General features: G+C 50.4%; 1 protein-coding gene across 5 annotated transcripts in view; it reads left to right on the top strand.

Annotated features, from left to right (window-relative positions):
• The window catches only part of TANC2 (tetratricopeptide repeat, ankyrin repeat and coiled-coil containing 2), a 248,650-nt gene that overhangs the window by 170,493 nt on the left and 57,951 nt on the right, over positions 1 to 20,206 (top strand). For all 5 annotated transcript variants that reach the window (XM_040617492.1, XM_040617490.1, XM_040617491.1 and 2 more), the window contains 3 exons: positions 2,384 to 2,509; positions 10,519 to 10,800; positions 13,078 to 13,211. In XM_040617492.1, the coding sequence (XP_040473426.1) occupies positions 2,384 to 2,509; positions 10,519 to 10,800; positions 13,078 to 13,211 (542 nt within the window). The remainder of the gene's footprint in view (positions 1 to 2,383; positions 2,510 to 10,518; positions 10,801 to 13,077; positions 13,212 to 20,206) is intronic.

The raw sequence follows: 20,206 nt of genomic DNA, 5'->3' as shown, positions 1-20,206 counted from the left end.
TTCACTTTGATTATTTTTTTATTTTTTATTTTTTTTTAAGGGAGTGGGCTTTCTGAGCTCCCCCAGGATCAATCAGGACTGTTTCTGGTCTGGATTTCCAGCCCATCCTAAAGGAGCTGCCAGTGCTGGGCGCTCCTGTCTGGCTGCTTTTTATCTTCTTGCCTGACAATCCAGTGAGAGGGGACGTTGATTTACGGGAAAGGATTATCTGTCGCGGTCCTGCTTGTCATGGCAAAGCTGGCCAGCCCCGTGTGCGACTTCCCCACATGTGTAGAGTCAGGGAAGGGTTTGGGTTCGAAGGGACCTTAAGGAGCATCTGGCTGCCCCCCCCACCCCCCACCCCGACCCGGGGCAGGGTGCTCGGAGCCCCCCAGCCTGGCCTCGGGTGCTGCGGGGGATGGGGCGTCCCAGCATATCCCAGCTGGTGCAGGTACGGCGGGTGGGGTGGAGGGTGAAGCGGGGCAGGACTGACCTGCCTGACGTGCCAGAGCCACGTCTGCCTCATGGCAGCGTTTCAGCTCTGCTCCGCTCCTGCGCCGCGGACACCTCATCAACTGTACAAGAGCAGAAGAGCATGAAGGGCTTCTACAAACAGCCTTTGATGGGCTTATCTCCCCTTTTTCTTGCTCCTGTTGTTTTACCTTTTGTCTGCCCTCTGTCTGTCTCTCCATCTTTTTCTTAAAACTTATTTAGCGAGTTCGGGTAATTTGAACAGCATTAAAACCCGCTGCCAGCGTTGAGTCCATTCTCCCTGCCCCTGCTTACGGTCTCTGAGTCTTGCTTGGGTTTTGACTGCAACACAAACTTGTCAAGGTTTTTGCATGGTCATTAGGCATTGTATGAAAGAAAAAAAAAAAAAAAAGTTTCTCTTAGTTTTCTCTTGCAATTTTCTGCCTTTTGGTTTTATGGGACTGTTGCATCTTGTGTCGGGTGCCGAGGAGGAAGGGTTCAAAGTCCAGTGCCCTGAGCTCCTCTGGAGAGCTGTATCAAAATATTTACCTGTTTCACAGCGAAGAATTAATGTCAGCTTCACGGGTAGTCTTTGAAGGAGTCATTTAATGAATTAGTTCAAAATAAAATAATAATCTTGTTATGGGAATTGACCAAAAACTAAAGAAGCAAAAGGTGGTATCAGATAGAGTGCTGGGCAGCCCCATACTGAGCAGCGTGGTGTCCACTGGTACGTGCACTCTGGACATCGTTGTCAGGACAGTAAGAGAACTGGTGATCTGCAAAGACTATTTTTAAGTTTTCTGTTTCTAATTGGGAAGATTATTCCATGCAGTGGAGTTTCCATTCCTTTGTTTTATATTCTGTAGATTACTTGGCTGAAAGCATTTTGACATGGCAGAGCAGTGGGTGAATTGGGATGCAAGTGATCCAGATTTATTTTGTTTAAACTACATTTTCTCCCATCTTCCAATCACCACCAATTAAAAAAAAATAAAAAAAAATTGGATTGCTGCAGCTTTGTGCCAGCATCAGCTGGTCATTCCCCTCTGATCTTCTCCGGAGGCAGATCCCACCGAACCCTGCAGCACCCATCGTGAAATTAAATTTTAGAAATATTTGTAATCATCAGGCAGCTGTGGAGAAAGTGTCACTTAAAAACCGATGGCTGGAGTGGCTGCTGTACGTGGTGCATCGTGGTAGGAGGTGCCACCTGTGAGACAAGGTTCTACCTGCGGCTTCTGCATATTTCTGCAGTGGTGCCACCTTCAGCAGTGACAATAAATTATTCCTATTTAATCTAGCGTTGTAAAGAAACTAAAATCCTTCCGTGAGGGAGTAACATTGGCATAGTAAAGTTATCTTTTTTAGTTCAGGTAACATTTTTCTCATTTATTTGTGTATTTTTGCTGATCAGCTGAAAGTTTCATTTTCCTGCTGCTAAGTCTGGCTTTCTGAACAGATAAATGTTAATATCCAACCGAAGTGGTTCTGAAATAATTGAAGAGGAGGTGACTGTGGGCTTCAGCGTAAAATGCACTATTGAGTAATCTTCTACGTAGTAGGAGATGTCAACTGCCTCCGTCAGGCTTTGCACACACGCAGCTGAGCGAGTTTTGTCATCGGGAGAACGTAGATCAGATAATAGAGACTCTGTGTCTCCATTTTCCGTGGGGTTTTTTTATTTATTTATTTGTCAACATCAACAGGAGACCAAACCAGAGCAAACACCAACAGGGCGTGAGAAAAAGTTACCAAAACAGTTCCTTACTCCTAACTGGGGGAAACTGGACATGGTTCATCTTAGCTGTGTTGACTCAATGTAGTTACAATTCCGTGTGCTTTGTTTAAAAAAAAGAAATAAAAAACCCAAGAACCAGGGTATTAGATCCGAAAGCCAGGTGTGACGTAGTTGTTTGCTTTCTCGTGGCAGCCACCAGCTCAGCCCACCTGGAAGACCTGGCCTACCTGGATGAGCAGAGACACACACCGCTGCGGACGTCCCTGCGAATGCCGCGGCAGAGCATGGCCGGTGCCCGCACGCCGCAGGACCTGCGAGGTAGGAACGCGCCGGAGCCGCCTCTCCTAGGGATGCGTGTCCCTGCCGGCACGGCCAGCGGGGAGGGAGGAGGAGATAAATGGAGTCAGGAAGGACCTACCCTCTGTCCGGAGGCGGCCGGTGCCCCGCTGCTCCCTGGCCAGCCAGGCGCCGTCGGTGCAACGCTCTGGGGTCGCTTCTCTGCGCTGCCGTAGGTGTCGGCTTCGCCAGGTGCACGCTGCGTGTAGCTGTGGTGGAAAGGGGCATTACAGAGGCAACCGCGTGTTACTCGACAGACCCAAAGCGTGAGCAGCCTCATTTTTCGGGGACACGCGCGCAGCCAGCAAATTGTACGTTGAAGCCAGCATGTGGCACTGCAGCCCCTGCGCCGCCTTCCATTGCTGCCCCGTGCCCCGAGGGGGGGTGATGGCCGTCTCCTCCGTGTTCAGCTGGCTGAGGGTGCTGCCCTCCCTGAGCCCGGCGGCCACGGCGGTGCGTGCCTACGGGCAGCCTGGCACGCAGCCTATACACCCACCCGGTATCCGAGAAGGATATTCCTGCAAAACGTCCCCAGATTCCTCTCCCTGATTGCCCCCTGCCAGCCCTCTGCTCATCCCTGAGCCCTGCGGGGCTGAAACTTTGATGGTTTCTAAAGAAAAAAAAAAAAAGAGAAATTATGGTGGGCCACTATTTTTTTTCTTCTTTTTTCATACAAAGCGCAGGCTCGCCGTCCCCGCTTTGCGGTTTGCAGCATCCCGGCAGGGAAGGAGCCAGGCGCAGGGGATGGGGCCACCAGCCCGCCACGTCCCTCTCGCGGATGCTCACAATGCGGGTATTCAGGCAGCCTTCGACTTCTGAAAGGCCTTTTGAGAGGGGAAATTTTTGTGGTCCTTCCTGGCAAAATCCACCAAAAAAGACGTTAGCAATGAGAAGAGGAGCCAGGGCTGACATTTTAGCATTTTGTTTATTCTCAGGCAACTCCACGAGACTCGCCCCGTGCCCCCGGGGTTTGAGCCCACCCTACCGCTTCCATCCCCCCTAATCCGAGCGTGGTCTTTGGCCACGGCCTGAAGCGATGCCCGTGACAGCCCCGCGTCCGCAGCAGATCCAGCTTAGTGCTGGGTCCCCATCGCTCGGCATTGCACAGATGAGTAAATATCCGAGAGGGCTTGTTTGGGGTTTTTTCTAGTCGTTGCTGTCCCATCGGACTTGTTTGTTCTCCCCTTACATAGGCAGAAGGGTTTCTGCTAGCAGTACATGAAAATTTCCTTTTCTCTGGGGTTTTTTGGTGGTTTTTTTTTTGCAAGTGCCTGTCATCCTGGGGTAGGAGCTGAGGAGCGGGAGGGCTGGCAGGCTGGGTTCTCGCTCAGCACCCCGAGCGTGCCCTGTTACAGCCCGGCCGGGATCTCTACCAAATGCACGAGCCCCTGACTAGAAGAAAAAAGTGGATTTGTGTTGCTTTGGATCGCAGTCTGTAATGAAATCATACTGGCTGGTGAGGTGGTTATAAAAATGTATTAGCAGGCAGAAAGTGAAGAAAGCAAAGTTTGACAGACAAAATTTCCATATGTTCGAAGGGAGCAGCTTGCCAAGGCTTCGTAATTTGCAGTGATTGCATCCAAAACATTAAACTTTATTGTAGGAACAGAATCGAATTGTTTTCCAGACACACTTTTTAAAACCATGTAGCGCTACATATTTTCTCTCTTCTTTTTGTTCTTTTTTTTCCCCCTTTTTCGGTGAAGGTTGCATGAGAATAGCAGCAGTGTTTCAATTTTTTTGAATTTGCTTCTGATCTTGGTCGAGGTGCCGTGCTGTTTTTAAAAAGAGAGGGAGAAGAAGAGGATGTGAAAAAACCAGACCACTGCTATTTGGAAATACTTTCATTGAAGAAATGGAGGGTGAGGGGGTGGGTGCCCCCCCCCCCAGATGCTCCGTGTCCCAGGTGTTCCTGTGAAACTGGGTCTGCCTGGGCTGTTAGTATCACAAGCTCTTTGTTTCAACTGGAAATCCTGAACGGGGTTTAACTGGAATGTCTCTGTTCTTGGCACTGGGCTGAAAGTGAAGCGATTCCTGGCCCCGTTTTGGGGGGACACGTTGCAGCCCCCGGATATGGTCCCAGTTTTCAAGAAACCCGGTGGAGAGGAACCACATGGGAGACCGTCCCTGCTGTTTTCGGTTAAATCAATTAATTGAACCAGGGGAGCAATTTTGCGATGCAAAGGCAGGAGCACGCCAGATTCCTGCTGGGGGTGAACACAGCGTGGCGGTTTGCGGCGGGGGGGGCTGGAGCTGGGCAGGGGCGCCGTAACCCACAGCACACGGCGAGGGCTGCGGGGCGCCGGGGGGCAGCAGCCAGCTGGCAACAACATTTTGTGGTGTTACAACACCCCCCCTGTTGCCATTGTGATTTTTAATGTATTTTTCCCGCGCGCTGCTGCAGCGTGTGACGAGCCGTGGCGTTCAGGTGAGGTTTGGAGCGGAGGAGCGGGTGGCTCGTACTCCACCAGTATATTATTTACCAAGATAAGCGATGTGGCAGTGGCATTTTTCTTTAAAGTGTCTTTTATCATTTACTCGCAGGGTTTTTTTTTTCCCCTTGTGGTATGCGTTTAATCCTGTCGCCTTTTGCATAAGAGAGTTTGACGAGCTTCTTAAAAATGCTAAAAACCAGTTCAACCTTTTGAGGCTGCCAGTGAAAAACGGGCACTGGCCTCATCCTGCTGGATGCATGCATTGAAGACGATGCTGGAAGTTGCAGTCTAAAGCAAGCAGAGGAGATAAACTCAGGCATTTGGCTAATTGATGGGTTCTTATTTAACAAAGGACACAGCAGGTGCTGAGCGTTATTCAGAGCAGCATTTCACCCTAATAGATATTAAAGCACTTCCCACCTGGGCTCCGCTCCGTGCCGGTCCCTTTCGGCAGCCGGGTGTATCTTCCACCCGGGGATGCTCAAACGGCAACAAAACGCATCTAGAACAAAATGTAAAACAACTAATGAGCTGTGGGTGCTGATTGGCAGCGTAGCTGAAAAAAATCCCGTTTGAAGAGAGGGGGGAGCCTGTAAAACAAACTATTTCCAAACTTGCATTTTAGAGTCTTTCGACAGCTAAAATAACTAAAAAGTCTCTCGGTGTAGCAGGATGGGCCTTGCTCTGACTCTGCCCCTGCTCATTTCCAGCCCCATGGCTTTTTTTTTCAATCGTGCAGATGATACAGCCAGCTTTGGTTTGATGTGATGGAAGTTTTTAGCCGCAGAAGAGGAACCAGGATGGGTATGGTGGGCGATGCTTCAGCTTGGGATTTGAATGTATTGCTTGGGCTGTACAGAAGTTGCACGGTATTTCATCAACTCTCATGAAAATTTCACGCCACCAGACCTTGTTCTGTTCCACTCCACACAGTAATTTCCAGGAAAAGTATGGGTTTAATTTATGTTAAGATATTATCAGAACTTCTGGGTATTTCTGTGGTACTCTGGCTTATGTTCTATAAAATGCTTCATTAAAAAGGACTATAAAACCCAGCAAGCATTTGACAAATTTTCAAGGATGGGAAGGCAGCTTATTCACGTACTTTGATTTTTCACAGGTACTGAAGTTGAGTGGCTAATGGGGTTCATCCAACGCGTGTGCGCACATCCTCCCCCGCTACTCCTGAACTTTCTTACCCTCTTTTTTTTGGAGCACTTTCCATTAGCTTATTCTTTAATTAATTTCTGCCCCAGACGCTGACGCTCCGGTGCAGCCCTCCTGCTCTCTGGTTCTCCTTTCCCTGCGATCTGGGGTATTTTTTTCAACTCTTTTTCATCAGAGTTGAAAAATTCCTTCAGGGCTCTGGGGTCTTTCCCCCGATTGTGCCCTGCCTGTGCCTGGGGACCGCTGGCTGCTGTGAAATAAATAGTAACGAGAGAATTTTGGCATGGTTCAACAGACAGTACCAGGAATTAATGAGGATCTGGCACATGGTTGCAATTAGTCAATGGCAGTGTTAAATTATTCATAAATGCTTTCAACAGTCCAGCTAGGAAAACGTTGATGCTGCACTTGTCTTCCAAAGGCAGCATAGGGAAATGAAATGTCTTCTGCTGGCACGTGGAGGTGGTGCTGGTGGGACAAGAAGCGTGTTCCCAGCCCTCCTGTCCAAACCAGTGTGGCACTGAGTGCGTCCCTGGTGCCGAGATGCTGACCAGCATCCCCTGCCGCGCCGGGAGCCCTGGGGTGACAACGCCTGAAGGTGTGACGTGTCCCCCCAGGCTGGAGGAGAAGAGGTTGGCTTTGCTGTGGTCAGTGACTGGTGGTGTTGGCAGGTCGGGGGGGCAGGAGCGTTGGCTGTCGGTATGTGGGTGGGTACGTCTCTTCTGGGGATTTTGTTAGGCCTTTTTTAGGAAGGATATGCCATTCCCAGGTGACAGCCACGATGCAGATAGTCATGTCCACTCAGGTAAAGACCAGTCTTTGGGATGTCCTTTGTCTTGTTTGAGGTGGCGTGGCTGGAGCTGGAGCTGTCACACAGCCTCAAAGCCACCTGCACCCCTGGAAGGGAAGCAAGGTGCGAGTCCAGGTCCCCACCACCTGCAGCAGGAGCTTGTCAGGTCCCACAGCCTCTGCATTTAATCCGTCCTGTCTTGCATTACCCCTGAGACCACTCGGTCCCCGTTAGACCTCTGCCTTTCAGAGGGGCGTTCTTGTACCTGTTCCCTCACTAACACAACCTGTCACGTATATACACGCACGCACAAATAAAGTAAAGCTGTAGTTTATCAAGCGCAACTCTTAGCTTGATGGTTTCCAAATGGAGTCTTTTGATTTAATTGGCTTTTTTATTTCTTTTTCTCTATATAGTTTGGGTGGCATCATGCAAACAAAAAATTTCCCTCATCAAACACACTGCTGGAACGCTTGATCTGCACAAGTCAGACCACTACAGCTGGTTATCTCTGCCACGTCCATACGCTATTGCTCGTGCAATATCCATCCTCCGGTGGGAAGCCCATCAGTCCTGCTGACACCAGGAGCCGGGCTGGTGCTGCCACAGGCAGGAGCTGTGATGGGGACATGGGGACAGGCAGCCCCGGGGCTGACTCGGCACAGCCGGCTGCCGCGTCCCCTCCCACCGCCGTGGATTTTGCTTCTCCAGCATCTTCCCGTGCCAGCACGTCCCGCTGCGCTCACATGACAGACCCCAGCAAGGGGAATCAAACAAACTGCTTGGGAGCTCATGCAATTCAAACGCCTTCTCCACCCGAGGGTAGATTTACAGCACATTCATCGTTTTCAAGTGGGAATGAAAATACAGCTCCTGTCTGCAGCATTTTTCTGTATCAGTTAAAAAAAAGGAAATTCAAAACGCCTAACGTTTTTAAATACAGGCTATTTTCCTTAGGCGTAGCTGATGTAACGTTAAATCCCAGCCCCTTTTCGAGCTCTGGTGTAATGGATCAGCTCCTGGCCAGGTCTGTGAGGGATTTCGAGGTGGTTGGAGCTGCGGACATCAGGTGGAGGATTCCCAGGGAGTGTGGTGCTGGCATCGGGGTGCAGGGCTGGGGCTGGGGTCTCGGAGTCAGGGGAGCTCCCTGATACTGCTGGATGGGGGCCAGCACTGGGCTTCCCAGTTAGAGAGACTGGGAGCTGCTGGAGAGGGACCAGCGTGGGCTGCAAAGATGATGAGGGGGCTGGAGCGTCTTCCTTAGAGGAAGGGCTGAGAGAGCTGGGGCTGTTCAGCCTGGAGCAGGCGGAGGGGGGATCTGACGATGCCTACAGATATCTGGAGGGTGGGTGTCAGGAGGACGGGGCCAGGCTCTTCTCAGCGGTGCCCAGCGCCAGGACGAGGGGCCACGGGCACCAGCTGCAGCGCGGGAAGTTCCACCTGAACATGAGGGAGACCTTGTCTGCCCTGAGGGTGAGGGGGCGCTGGGACAGGCTGCCCAGAGCGGCTGCGGGGTCCCCGTCTCTGGGGACACCCAGACCCGCCGGGCAGCTCCGTGCAGCCTGCTGGAGGAGAGCCTGCTCTAGCAGGGGCTGGGCCGGGCGACCCCCGGAGCTCCCCTCCCAGCCCCACCAGTCTGCGATGCTGGGACTGGTCTGGATGGAGCAGACGCCGCTGGGGTCCGTAGCTTCCAGAGGGACCTGTGGCGCAGCCTGGCAGTGGGGCTCGTCCCGAGGTGCGGAGCTCGACCCAGCACGCTGGTCTGTTCAAAGAACACGTCTTTGTATTTGCAGTGGGATCTTCAGGGTGGTAGCGCATCGGTAACCTCTTCCCGTGTAGATAAAGCATCCCAGTGCTGCAATTTGATAAACTCTTTCCAACAAGTTGAGCAGGAGGCGTGCGGCAGCGCTGCCCCCAGCCGGACCGGGAGGGGGGTCTGCGCGGGGTCAGACCACCGCCCGCGCCTCCATGGCCAAGGGCGAGCAGGGAAGAAGTGACAGAAGTCAGCAGTGCCTGCATGTTGTGTGAGCTCTTTTAAGTGTCTGAGGGCTTTTAAAACTTCAAAGGAACCAAAGGGTCTCCGCTGGAAGCAGCTGGTGTAGGTGACGGGAGCGTGATGGTGCCAAGAGATAATGCAGAGCAAACCAGTAGATTTTGTACTTAAATCCCGCTGCAGCCCTGCTCGGGGCACTCCTCCTCTGCAGCTTCCTGGGGTTTCTTGTGAAATACGCTATGAAGACAATTAGATTTTGTGTGGTGGTTTTCATTTGCAGCATGCCGTGTGAACTCAGAACACATTGAGCTCAACTTCTGCGATCCGCAGCTCAGATTTTGCACAGCTCAGGCACATCAGCGTCGATCCGCGCGTTGAACGGCGGGTGTGATACGTGTATTGCAGTTGGAAGGTGCCTTCAGAGCTGCCGTACCAGGTCCAGGTCCCAAATCGTGTCCCATGGATGCGGCTCCATCCACGTCACTTAGCCCTGACTTGGAATTCTGTTCTGAAATTCACAGTTCGAGCTAAAACGCGCAGTGAGGCTGACCCCCCCCCCCCCCCCCCGCGGGGATCGCCTGCCACCACCTTCTGAACATTTTTAATTAAGAAACCATTTTGGTGGTAAATTGGGAAAATCCAGCAACTGTCTCTGCTGGCACAAAGTGCTTCCCTCACTTCTTAAATTTTTTAAATTTTTTTGATAGATTTATGCATATCACCTCCCCGTTACAGATCTGGTTAGGCAGAGCGGACCGTGTGAGCTCGTCTTTCTAATAGCATCTTTGCAGCGGGTCTGCACGCGGTTGTTACTCCTTTTAGGTGTGCTTGCCCTCGACAGCTTGTGCCAAATGAAGCGAATGGCACATGCCCTCTCCCTCCACCCCGAAGCGTTCCTGAAAAAAATTCAAGGCTGGTTTGGGTCTAGTTGTATAGTTTTATTATAATCTAATGCATTAAAAAAAAATGGGAAAAGTAAGACAGCACGTGTTTGTAGGTGTTAGCGCCACACAGCACACGTGGTCTGCTGGGGAGGTGTTTCTTGTGCTCCTTGGTACCTCGATGTTGCTTGCGACGCCGCTTTTCCTTGTGAAAAGAGGAAATGTTTGAATTGCCATCTAGGCAAATCCGCTCAACAATCTGGTGTCATTTATGGGCTTTAGTTGGGATAACTCTGCTGAGATGGATTTAACACTGCGAAGTGCTGAGGCTGTTTTGAGTGCGCTCATGGGAGCGGGCACAGACCCCTGTGAGCAGCCGTACGGGGGGGGGGGCGGGCACGCTCCCTGGGCGAGCACACCGTTCTGCCCCTGCCAGGGCCTTCTGTTATGGTGACTTTGAGCAAAAAAAATCAGTTCTCCAGCTATGCCTCCCCTAGCTGTAAACTACTTCGTCCTGTAAAATTCTCTGAACCCCTTCGGTGGAAAATGCCATGCGTGAGCCAGACGGTTTTAACAACAAACCTGTGGGTAATAAGCAAGCTTCTATTTTTTTCTACCCATTGCAATGAGAAGATTTCTAAGGAAGGTTAAACAGCAATTTCCACACTATAGTTTTACCGTTAGCATTGACATTTGCGTCCTTGCCCTCTGCTTCTCCTTTGTAGTACGCTTCGCCCCTTACCGCCCCCCTGACATCTCTCTGAAGCCCCTGCTCTTCGAGGTGCCCAGCATCACCACCGAGTCTGTCTTCGTGGGCCGGGACTGGGTGTTCCACGAGATAGATGCGCAGCTGCAGAGCTCCAACGCCAGCGTCAACCGAGGCGTAGTCATCGTTGGGAACATCGGCTTCGGAAAAACCGCCATCATCTCCAGACTGGTTGCGCTCAGTTGCCACGGCACACGGATGAGACAGATTGCTTCTGATAGCCCACACGCCTCCCCCAAACGTAAGTACAGCAGCACGCACATCTTCAAACACCAGAGACCTTTCCCATCAGCTTTTGTAACGGTTTTGGCTGGAAAGATCCCGTTCCTCCTCAGGCTGGTCTTTGTTGCCAAGCAAAGGACGCACCTGCCTGCAATATTTATACTGCTCCTGCTCCAAATCTACTTTTTTGAAGAGTCAAAATAGTCTGTCTCTTATCTCTCTGGCTTAGAAACATCACAGATTTTCTCCAGTTGGGAAGACTCCCAGTTTTAATTGCCAATATTCTGTTATTACAAATCCACTCTGGTGCATTCTCCTTCCCGTATGGTTTGTTTATTTCAGTTTATCATGGTATAAATGTTTAGGATGGATTGCAAGCCTGTGCAGGCTCAGCACTCAGGATTTCTCTACCTCTTGTGGTCCCATCCCATTCACATCACTCTGTGCTGACATGTTTGCAGGTAGAGATGACAACATTTTAAAGTCATTCAGCTCTCAGTAAGTGAGTAAGACAGGACTAAAAATACTGGGCTAGGTAGCGAAAGGTATCTTTAAGGATCTAGGTCACTGTATCTCAGTGTCAGGTAGATCTGTTCACTGGAATGCAGCGCTCTTAGCCATGTCGAAATACCTGAAATGTCACCGAACGATGGCATGTTGGATAGTGTCGCCTGTCAGAGCGAAATGAACGATGCGTAGTGAAAGGCAGGGCTTGCTCCTGTATTTTCGCTGCAGCTCTGCAGTGCAGCAACTGTATGTCTCCCCGGTCTGCTTAGAGGGATTGTGGAGATTAAAGAGACTGCTGTACTTAACTGTTTCCAAACTGAAAGCTTGGGTATTTCCAATGAGAAGGTGCCCCACATCTGTCTCTGTGCACAAAGGACGAAGGTCCTTGGTCACAGCTCACACGCTGCTGTCCATGAAGGTGAAAGCTGAACGACTCCTCAGTGTTACTTACAGGGATGGAGACCTTCAGAATCAATCAACTGATTTGACTTTATTTCCTAAAGAGATCACACATCCTAGTCTAGCTGTAGAAGATAATAACTGTTTTGTGAGTGCCTTTGATTTCACACGTTGATAAAAAAAGTAAAATCTATTATGCTTGGTGAAGTCTGTGTTTAACAGTGAGTGCTAATCAGGCGACCTGACCCAGCAGTTGTGCTGTCGGCATTAGTGAACTGGCACACACAGCCTCATACTCTTAATTCCTGTCTCAGAGAAACACTACAGGTGAGGGTGGTGTTGCATGCTCAAAATCAAGAATGTGCATCATCGCTAGCACATTCGGGGTTCAATTATGCAGGCAGCAGTCATCCTGCTCTGTTGTTTGCCATTAAATGCATCGTTGTTTGCATTAGGATTTCAAGTCAAGCTCAAGGGTGCGTTGCAGCAGTCCATTCAGGAAAACCCTCTGCCAGTACAGACTGCACTTAAGAGGAATGTTGCTTTTGAAACCTTCCTGAAATAAAGAAAGCAGGAATTAGACATCATCGATTCCTGTATGTCTTGGCCTCATTCAAAAATAATCCACATGAGTACCTATGAGCGAAGAGTGGCTTGAAAATGTTACCCGCAAAGGGCAGGTGAAAGGGCTGTGGTAGCAATGTGCTGGTAAAGCCAACTGCTGCCAAAGAAACAGCTAAAACAGTAGAAAGCAGTTAAACCTGACAGAAATGATGCCAGTATAATTCATTATTTGCTTCCAAGCCTTTTCCAGGTCCTGGTGCTACTCCTGCTTCTCTCCCTCTGATTATATTAATGGGCTTCAGATGGATATGTTAGCCGTGGCTCTACTTTTATTTGTGTTATAAAATAGGCACATAATTCAGAGAAATTGGCTGTCTCCGCTGAAGAAGGGCTGGGAACAAAATTAACAAGCGATTGTTCATAACAAGAGAAGATCTATTGGCAGAACCGCAGCGTAGGAGAGCAGTGCCCTAAAATACACCAAACCTGAAGACAGAGCGCACCTTCGAGAGAGCACAGTTCGCTCAATTATTGTGATTATTTTAAAGTCAATGAAATGACAGGGGAGAAGATGAATAAGACAAGCTCAATGCTTTGTCTTAGCAGCCCTTCCCAAAAGTGCTGCTTCCAAAAGAAGTTTCTTGGGGAGCCCCTGGCCTGGCTGGACGGTCTGGCAGCCTCTTGCTGCCCGAAATCCTAACCAGGGGACCCGTGGTACTTAAATTGCCGTGCGTGACCTGCTAGAAAACAGCAGCTGCCTAGTCTGTAATAGTAACGTGGGTCGTGCTCATCCTGTAGCGATTCATAACCTCTTCCCTTGGGACAGATGTGGATGCCAACCGAGAGCTGCCCTTAACCCAGCCACCTTCTGCTCACTCGTCCATCACCAGCGGGAGCTGCCCGGGGACCCCCGAGATGCGCCGGCGCCAGGAGGAGGCCATGCGGCGGCTGGCTTCGCAGGTACGGGAACGCTCGTCTCGGGATGGTTTGGTCCTTGGGGATGGACCCTGGTGGAAGGTCTCCTGCCTTACATCGCTTGGTGCGTTGGAAAATGGGTGCGTTCAAACGCTGGCTGGGAGAGTCTAGAGAAAAACTTCTGGAACAGGTTTTATTGTCCTAGGAAAGTTATTTCTGTAAAATGAAATTCCCATTACGTCAAATACACTCCCCTTCTACTCCCGGAGTTTGTCTTTCCCAGCCATCACACTTCATCCTTACAAATGTTACAATATGACATAGTTACCAGAATAATTGCAATTTATTGCGCTTATTTTTGCAAAACAAAATTGCCCAGTGTTTGACCAGTGTTTCATTCTGGAAGGAGCTGGTATCGACCGGCAGGTGAAGGCGCAGGCTGGGAGCGTTACTGCTGTGTGCGCTCGGGCGTTTTGGGGAAAAGGTGACTGTCGTGGTTTAACCCCAACCAGAAACCAAGCGCCACACAGCCGCTCGCAGGCACACGCACGCACGTGCTCAAGGGATGGGGAGGAGGATGCGAAAGGGATGTAAAACTTGAGGGTTGAAATCGGAAGAATTTAATAATTAAAATATATATAGGGGAAAACCTTATAATAATAATAACAATTATCATGAAAAGGGGGGAGAGGAATGAAACCCGAAGGGAAGGAGAGGACCCCAGTGGTGCACCGTACCACTGCTCACCACGCGCCCGGCCGTGCCCAGCCAGCCCCCACGTGCGAGCGGCGGCCCCGCCAGCTCCCCCCAGGTTACGCACAGTCTGTGTGGCCTTGTGGCCACTGGGGTCACTCCTGCCTGTGTCCCCCTCCCGCTGCTTGTGCCCCCCAGCTTCCTCCGTGGCAGGGCCTGGGAAACTGAAAACTCCTTGACTGAGTGTAGAGGTTACTCAGCCGCAGAGCCCGGCGCCTGCAGTGGCTTCGGAGCAGAAAATCAACTCTGTCCCAGACGAAGGGCATCGACAAAACAGATCATGGCCTTTGAGCGATGCTCAAATCACCGGAGTCGATTGTATGTAGCTGTCACTTACGGTAGGTGAGATTTACAGCTTGAATTGTATCGTATTGCCAGGATTTAGCGCTGCTTCCATTCTGTTGCTTTGGAATCCGAGGATTTGCTGCTCCTGCACCTTTGGAGGGGAGGGCAGTAGTTCATGCTCTCCTGTTGCCTGCTCCCGCTTTGGAGAGGAAAATACCAAGCAAAGTCTTTGTTCTAAATTATTACCAGGATGTGTTTGGCTTGGCTTTTTGTGCCAGATACTGCCTTGTCCTGTCTGCTTTGCTGCTGCACCCAGATGGCGAGGCAGGGCGTGCGAAATCAGCGTAAATACATAAGGCTTGATGTTCTCCGCTTCCACGTGGAGTTCCCGAAAGGAATGCCGTGCCCAGGTCTGGTTTTGTTCAGGACACATTAGTCATCGTATTCCTTGCAAATCTTAAGTCTTACAGACTACCAGAAGGGCCGTTAAAGTGTGCTCTCTCTGCTTAAAATACCTCAACTATCTCGGCTTTCTTCCCCTGAGTGCTTAAGTAATCCTGCTGCGTATGCAGTTGATAAATGGATACAGTTTTAGCTTCGGTTTCCTCCTGGAAAAGGTAAGGGGTAACGGCTCTTTCAAACAGCGTATCACATCCAGTACATAGATCACGCACCGAAGCCTTTTTGCATCTCTGATCGCTGGAGAAAAGAGCAAGAAACAATCTTTATAGCCAAAACCGAAGTAAAAATAGGTTGTTGTACCTCGGCTGCAGACTCCTTTAGGAGGGCTCTAAAGCCCTACTGATCCCCCAGCCAAAATTTTTTTGCAAAACCAGTCCTGTGTTTTGCTGTCAGAACATGACAAATGAGTTGGGAAGATGTAGAGGCTGCTGCGCTCGCTGCGGGATTACTGACTGTGTGCCATCGTTCATCTCCCCGTAAATTTCAAGCACTGTAAATGCAGGCAGATTCCAGAAATAACCGTCACCGGCTTTCAGACATCGGGCCTTCCTGAGAAGACGGATGCCAAGGCTGGTGAGCTGACCTCAGAGCGCTTGAGCTCGCCGCCTCTGCCCGAAGAGCTGACGCAGCGCGCGGAACTTCTGAGAAGCTTCACAGCGTTTAGCAAACAGCTCCCGGGAGGAGTCAGAGCAGCAGCGGCACGGCTTGATTCAGCATTCCGAGACCTTGGGTCTGTTCCCAGCTTTGCCATTAGCCTCGCTGGCATCCTTGGAGACCAGCATCTCATCTGCTTGCCTCCCTTTCCCTGGCTACTAAAAGCAGGGTGATCCATGCAGATAACGGCCCTTTGATACCTGATGCTGGCAGGTGTCACTTGGGTTTCTCAACCCCCAAGAGCAGTTGGCTTCCAGATAGTGCTGCAGTGTGTGCCTGGATGCTACCACAAAGGGAAGATTTTGTGAAAGCATAGGAATATTTTTTTTTTAATTTTTTTTTTTTTTTTGGAGCTCTGTGTTCCTGCTGCTGATTCTTTATCATAAACAACAATTCTGGTTTTATTGCATCCGAGCCTTTTCCAGAACTGCTGTGCAGCATGCTGCAAACACTAAGTTCGATGGATTATCAAGCCTCAGGAAGGTAAATAAAGGCAAATAAAATGGTTTAGGATGTTTCTCAAATTGATAGCTGGAATTCATGTGCCCAGTGCACTCTTAGTAACCTCCTGAGCAGTACAACTCAGCATCACTGCTGATGAATACTTGCTGTCAACAGCAGATAAATTGATTTCTTAGAAAGAACCATGCCATATGATGTCCTCCTAGATAAAACAAACACTGACTGTTCCACCCCAGCTGTGTTTTTTTGAAGTCTCTGAGTGACACTGGGAGAAAAAGGATTACTGACCTGGCAACAGAATTGAAAATCCATTAAAATAACAGCGTTGAGCTCTTTGTTCTGTGTGCGATCGCCTCGTTCGGAAACTCGATCACACGCATTTAGCTCGCCTTTGAGAGATCATGAGAATTTGTTGTTCATAAGAGGCTTTGAAGATGCTGAACTCTTGAACAGAGCGGATAGACTGAACGGCTTGGTGGACAATAGTAGAAATAGTTGGTTAAAATGATTTAGCTGCCTGATCTGAATGTCTGATGCCCCATTCTCCAACAGTCAGTCCTGGGGACAGTTCAGGAAAACCTTTCATGTAGATAAGCTAAAAGGCTCTCCAAAGTCTAATCTATAAAAGAAAAGAAGGAATAAAAAGCGCCACGTCCTTTGGTGCAGGAGGAAGGGAGAGGAGAGCAGCATATTCCTGTTACCAATAGCTGTGGCATAAAAAAAGAATGGCTGATGGCCTACTTAAAGCAGATTTTATTCAACTGGCTGAAGGAAAAAGTGGACGTGAAGGAAGGACTGACCCGTAGGTTAGCCTGGTTGGGAAAGTATTTCTTGGACTTGCGTGGTTTATGGTTGCAGTAAGGCTGGAGTCAGAATGGAATTCGGGAAGAAAGTGTTGACAGTGATGGACAACCACGATTGTCGGGAGTATTTTTGGAGAAATAGGAAGCGTGTGTGAGGAGCTGGATAAAGCTGTGTGCAGATGTTCCACCTGTGCTTGCACTGAGCAGAGCAGGATGCTCTCAGGTTGTGCTGTGGTCGTTGTGCTAACGAAATGGAGATCGTTACGAAAGCAGATTAATAATATACTGACAGCCTGAAGGTAAGGGTTGGTGCAGGCTCCAGAATGCTAGTGGGAAGCACGCCGTCCCTCTCACCCACTCCATTCCTTCTGAAAATGTCACTTAGCCCAAAACTCAGAAGTTGTGTGTTTATGATGACAGAAATGAAAGGTGAACAGTTGCTTTTCCTCCTCTGGATTATTCAGGGTTGTACTTTTCTGCCTGTTTTTCAGGCAGTTAAGTTCTTGGGGGCAAGCGTTGCTTTTCGCTCTTGCTGTCAGAGATGGAGAAATCAGTAATTTTAGCAATCAGTAACCGAAGGCTGCCTAGCAGGAGCTCCCCGCAGCCTGGCCGTGCTGCAGAAGCGCGGTGTTTTGTTGTATTCTTCGAGAGCACTTTGAAGTCACCCATGATTTCTAGTTCAGTATTCGTCAGGCAGCTAAGGGAGAAGAATGCTTAGAAATATGGCAACTTGAAAAACCAGTATCGGGTGTGATTTTTGTCCACAAAAACTGCCAGGAAAACTGTATCCAACTGGTTCAGGAGTTACATGAAGTTATCCTCACCGGTGGGTCCCGGGAGGAGAAAACCATCAAACCCAGATGGTTATCAAGCCTCAGGAAGAGAAATAAAGGCAAATAAAATGGTTTGGGTTGTTTCTCAAATTGATAGCTGGATTCCCTTCCCCCCGGCCACTGGTGAGCGGCTGCAGAGGTCCCTCTTTGGCCAGAAACGGCGTCTCTTGGCGTGCGGGTGCCAACCACGGTTGGAAGGCTTGGGTGCTTCTCAGGCTTTGCGGTGGCTTCTGCTGAAAGAATGAGAGAAACCAAGGAGCTTCGAACAGGGATTGCTCTGTTCGTTGTTTCATTTCTCTTCCCAACAGCCTATCTTACCCAGATTTGGGAATGGAAGCGGGGTGACCCTGCCACGAGAGGTTAGTGGATAAAATACCGGCGGTACAGTGGTCTACCTGGAGCATCCCCTCGGTCTGCTCTGGCAGCCCTGTGCTTATCCTGGGTATGTGGAGGGAGAATATTTTTACAAGGGAACGTTCAAAGTCTTGCTGTCACACCAGGGGCTGTGCTGGGATGGTGCTGGGGGCTGTTCTTCAGGCGGGGATGAAGAAGCATGCCAGGAGACTCGAGGCATCAGGAGGTAACCGCCTTGCCTTCCACTTCCCTGCGAGGAAAATATTAGGCAGAGATTTCTGTGAATCAATTTCCTAATTTTAAAAGTCACATTAATCCTCTTGCTGGGAACCGAGCTGGCACAAGTCCCTTTTTTCCCTTTCACTCAGGGGCCTCTCCTGCCTCCGAGGGGCTGCCGAGGGGCTTCCCACCGGACACGGGGCGGCACGTGGGGATGTGATCAGCCCCCAGCTCCCAGCAGTGGGCTGCGGAGCGCTCCTTGCCGGGGGGGCTTCTCTGCAGTCCCCGGTCTCAGCAGGGGTTTGTGCCGTGCGCGGAGTAGGGAGCCTTGCGGGGAAGGAGGACGAGAGCGGTTGTCTTGCCAGACCTGGCAAACCCTCAAAAGTCATGAATAAAACTACTCAACATTGCAACACCCGCCTTGACACTTGCAAATAAAACATAAGCATTTCTGCAAAGCTGCTTGGTTAGTCTTTTGTTTTAATATATATGCATGTATTACGGAAATAAGCTTGCAGGATTGCTGAATTTCTGTCAAGTCTACCCTCCGACTATGAGCAGGCTGCCAGTTTTTCGGCAATGCCAACGCGTCAGGCTAGGCTTGGCTCCTTCGCTGCGGTAGGCGCGTACCAGCTTGCCTGGGGAGCTGGCCGCACGCTGCTGAGCGCGTCGCTTCGCGTAACTGCAACCCCCTCTGCCGCTGCTGAGCGCTGGTAGGCATCCCGCCTGGTGCTGCGGAATGACTGTAAGGTGACACTGGGGAAAAAAAAGTGGTGAATATGATCAGGAAGGGTTGTAAAGCCGAGATCCCCTAAGAAGGCAGCGCTGCACACCTCTCCCGTGTTGCTCTTTGCCTTCCCTGCCTTTTGCTGTTTGAGTCTGACCCATTACAATACTTCCCAACGTTACTTCTCTAGCTAGGGGAGGAGGGTGACCATCGCTATGTCACCGCACGCTGTCCCCTTGGTGCTGCCTGTCTCTAAACGATGCCAGGCCGTCTGTAACTGGGAACAATGCATCTCAGCTGGAGCATGACCTGGAATCATGGAATCCTTCTGGTTGGAAAAGACCTTTCAGCTGATGGAGCCCAACTGTAAACCCAGTGCTGGCGTGGCCACCACTAAACCGTGTCCCCGAGCGCCACGTCTGCACGTCTTTTAAACACCTCCAGGGGTGGTGGCTCTGCCTTGCTCATCCAGAGCTGGCCCCTTCCCACGGGCAAGTGGAGAGGCTTTCCCCAGCCCTGGCCTGGGCTGAAAATCCTGACCCACAGGCACGTGTCCTCGGTGACCTTTGCCATTCAGCGAGGGGCACCCGTGCCACGCCGAGGTACGATAGCCCCAGGTGGGGTTAGTTCAGCTCAAAGGAAGAGGCATGAGCCGTGTCCCCTCTGGTCGGGGTCACCTTCCTCATTTTCCCTGCAGGTTTTATCCTTTAACTCGCAGAGGATTTTTTAATGGATTCGCTCCGCAGTTTTGAATAACCCACTGAACAGCGATATTCTTTGGGCTTCTGGATGCTGTGTGGTGGGTTGTAGCAGCAGCACTTAAACAAATGGAGCTGAAAGGCAGCTCCGCTGCGCTAATGGGTCGTACCCTGCGCGGAGCAGCTGGTGGAGGAGCTCTGCGCCCGCCGCATTAGCGCGCTGGGCTGGTGCTGAGCACGGCTGGTGGCTGCCAGCCTCTGTGCCCCGTCCTCCCAGCCATCAGCCAGAGGGTCGTTAGCAACGCTGCAGGCATACACAGAGAACGTGAGTACTCCTACCTTACGCAGAGGTGGAGGGATTCATTACTTCTGCGCCCCGATGCCCTGTGCCACTAATGAGTTTCAGAGGGCATTTACTGGCGTACTCGGCTGTGTAAAAGTAACGAATGCTCCCAATAAACTGGGTCACCACATACACGCACGGGCATGTGCAATGGATAAAATTCAGCAGTGCTGATTTCCATTTACATCGTTGCAACCAGCGTTACGCCTGGCAAGTGGCATTTTGGCAGGGAAAAGCATTACGCTGAATTTATTTGAAGCTATTTTGTATGGGTCAAAAAAAAAAAAGATAAATCTTTTATTAGGTGAGGGAATACAGTTAAAATACATCGTTGAAGCCCTTTAAGGGACCAGGAGGAGCTGGGGTGTTGTTGTGAGCTCAGGAGTCTGTGAGGTTCGTGCTTTTAGGGGGGGTTGGCAGAGCAGCCTCCCTGCGCGGCACACGTAC

This window comes from Falco naumanni, chromosome 18 (assembly GCF_017639655.2).
Source record: "Falco naumanni isolate bFalNau1 chromosome 18, bFalNau1.pat, whole genome shotgun sequence".
Taxonomy (NCBI): domain Eukaryota; kingdom Metazoa; phylum Chordata; class Aves; order Falconiformes; family Falconidae; genus Falco; species Falco naumanni.
Note: the sequence above shows the minus strand (reverse complement) of the source record. Positions and strands in the feature narration are given on the sequence as shown.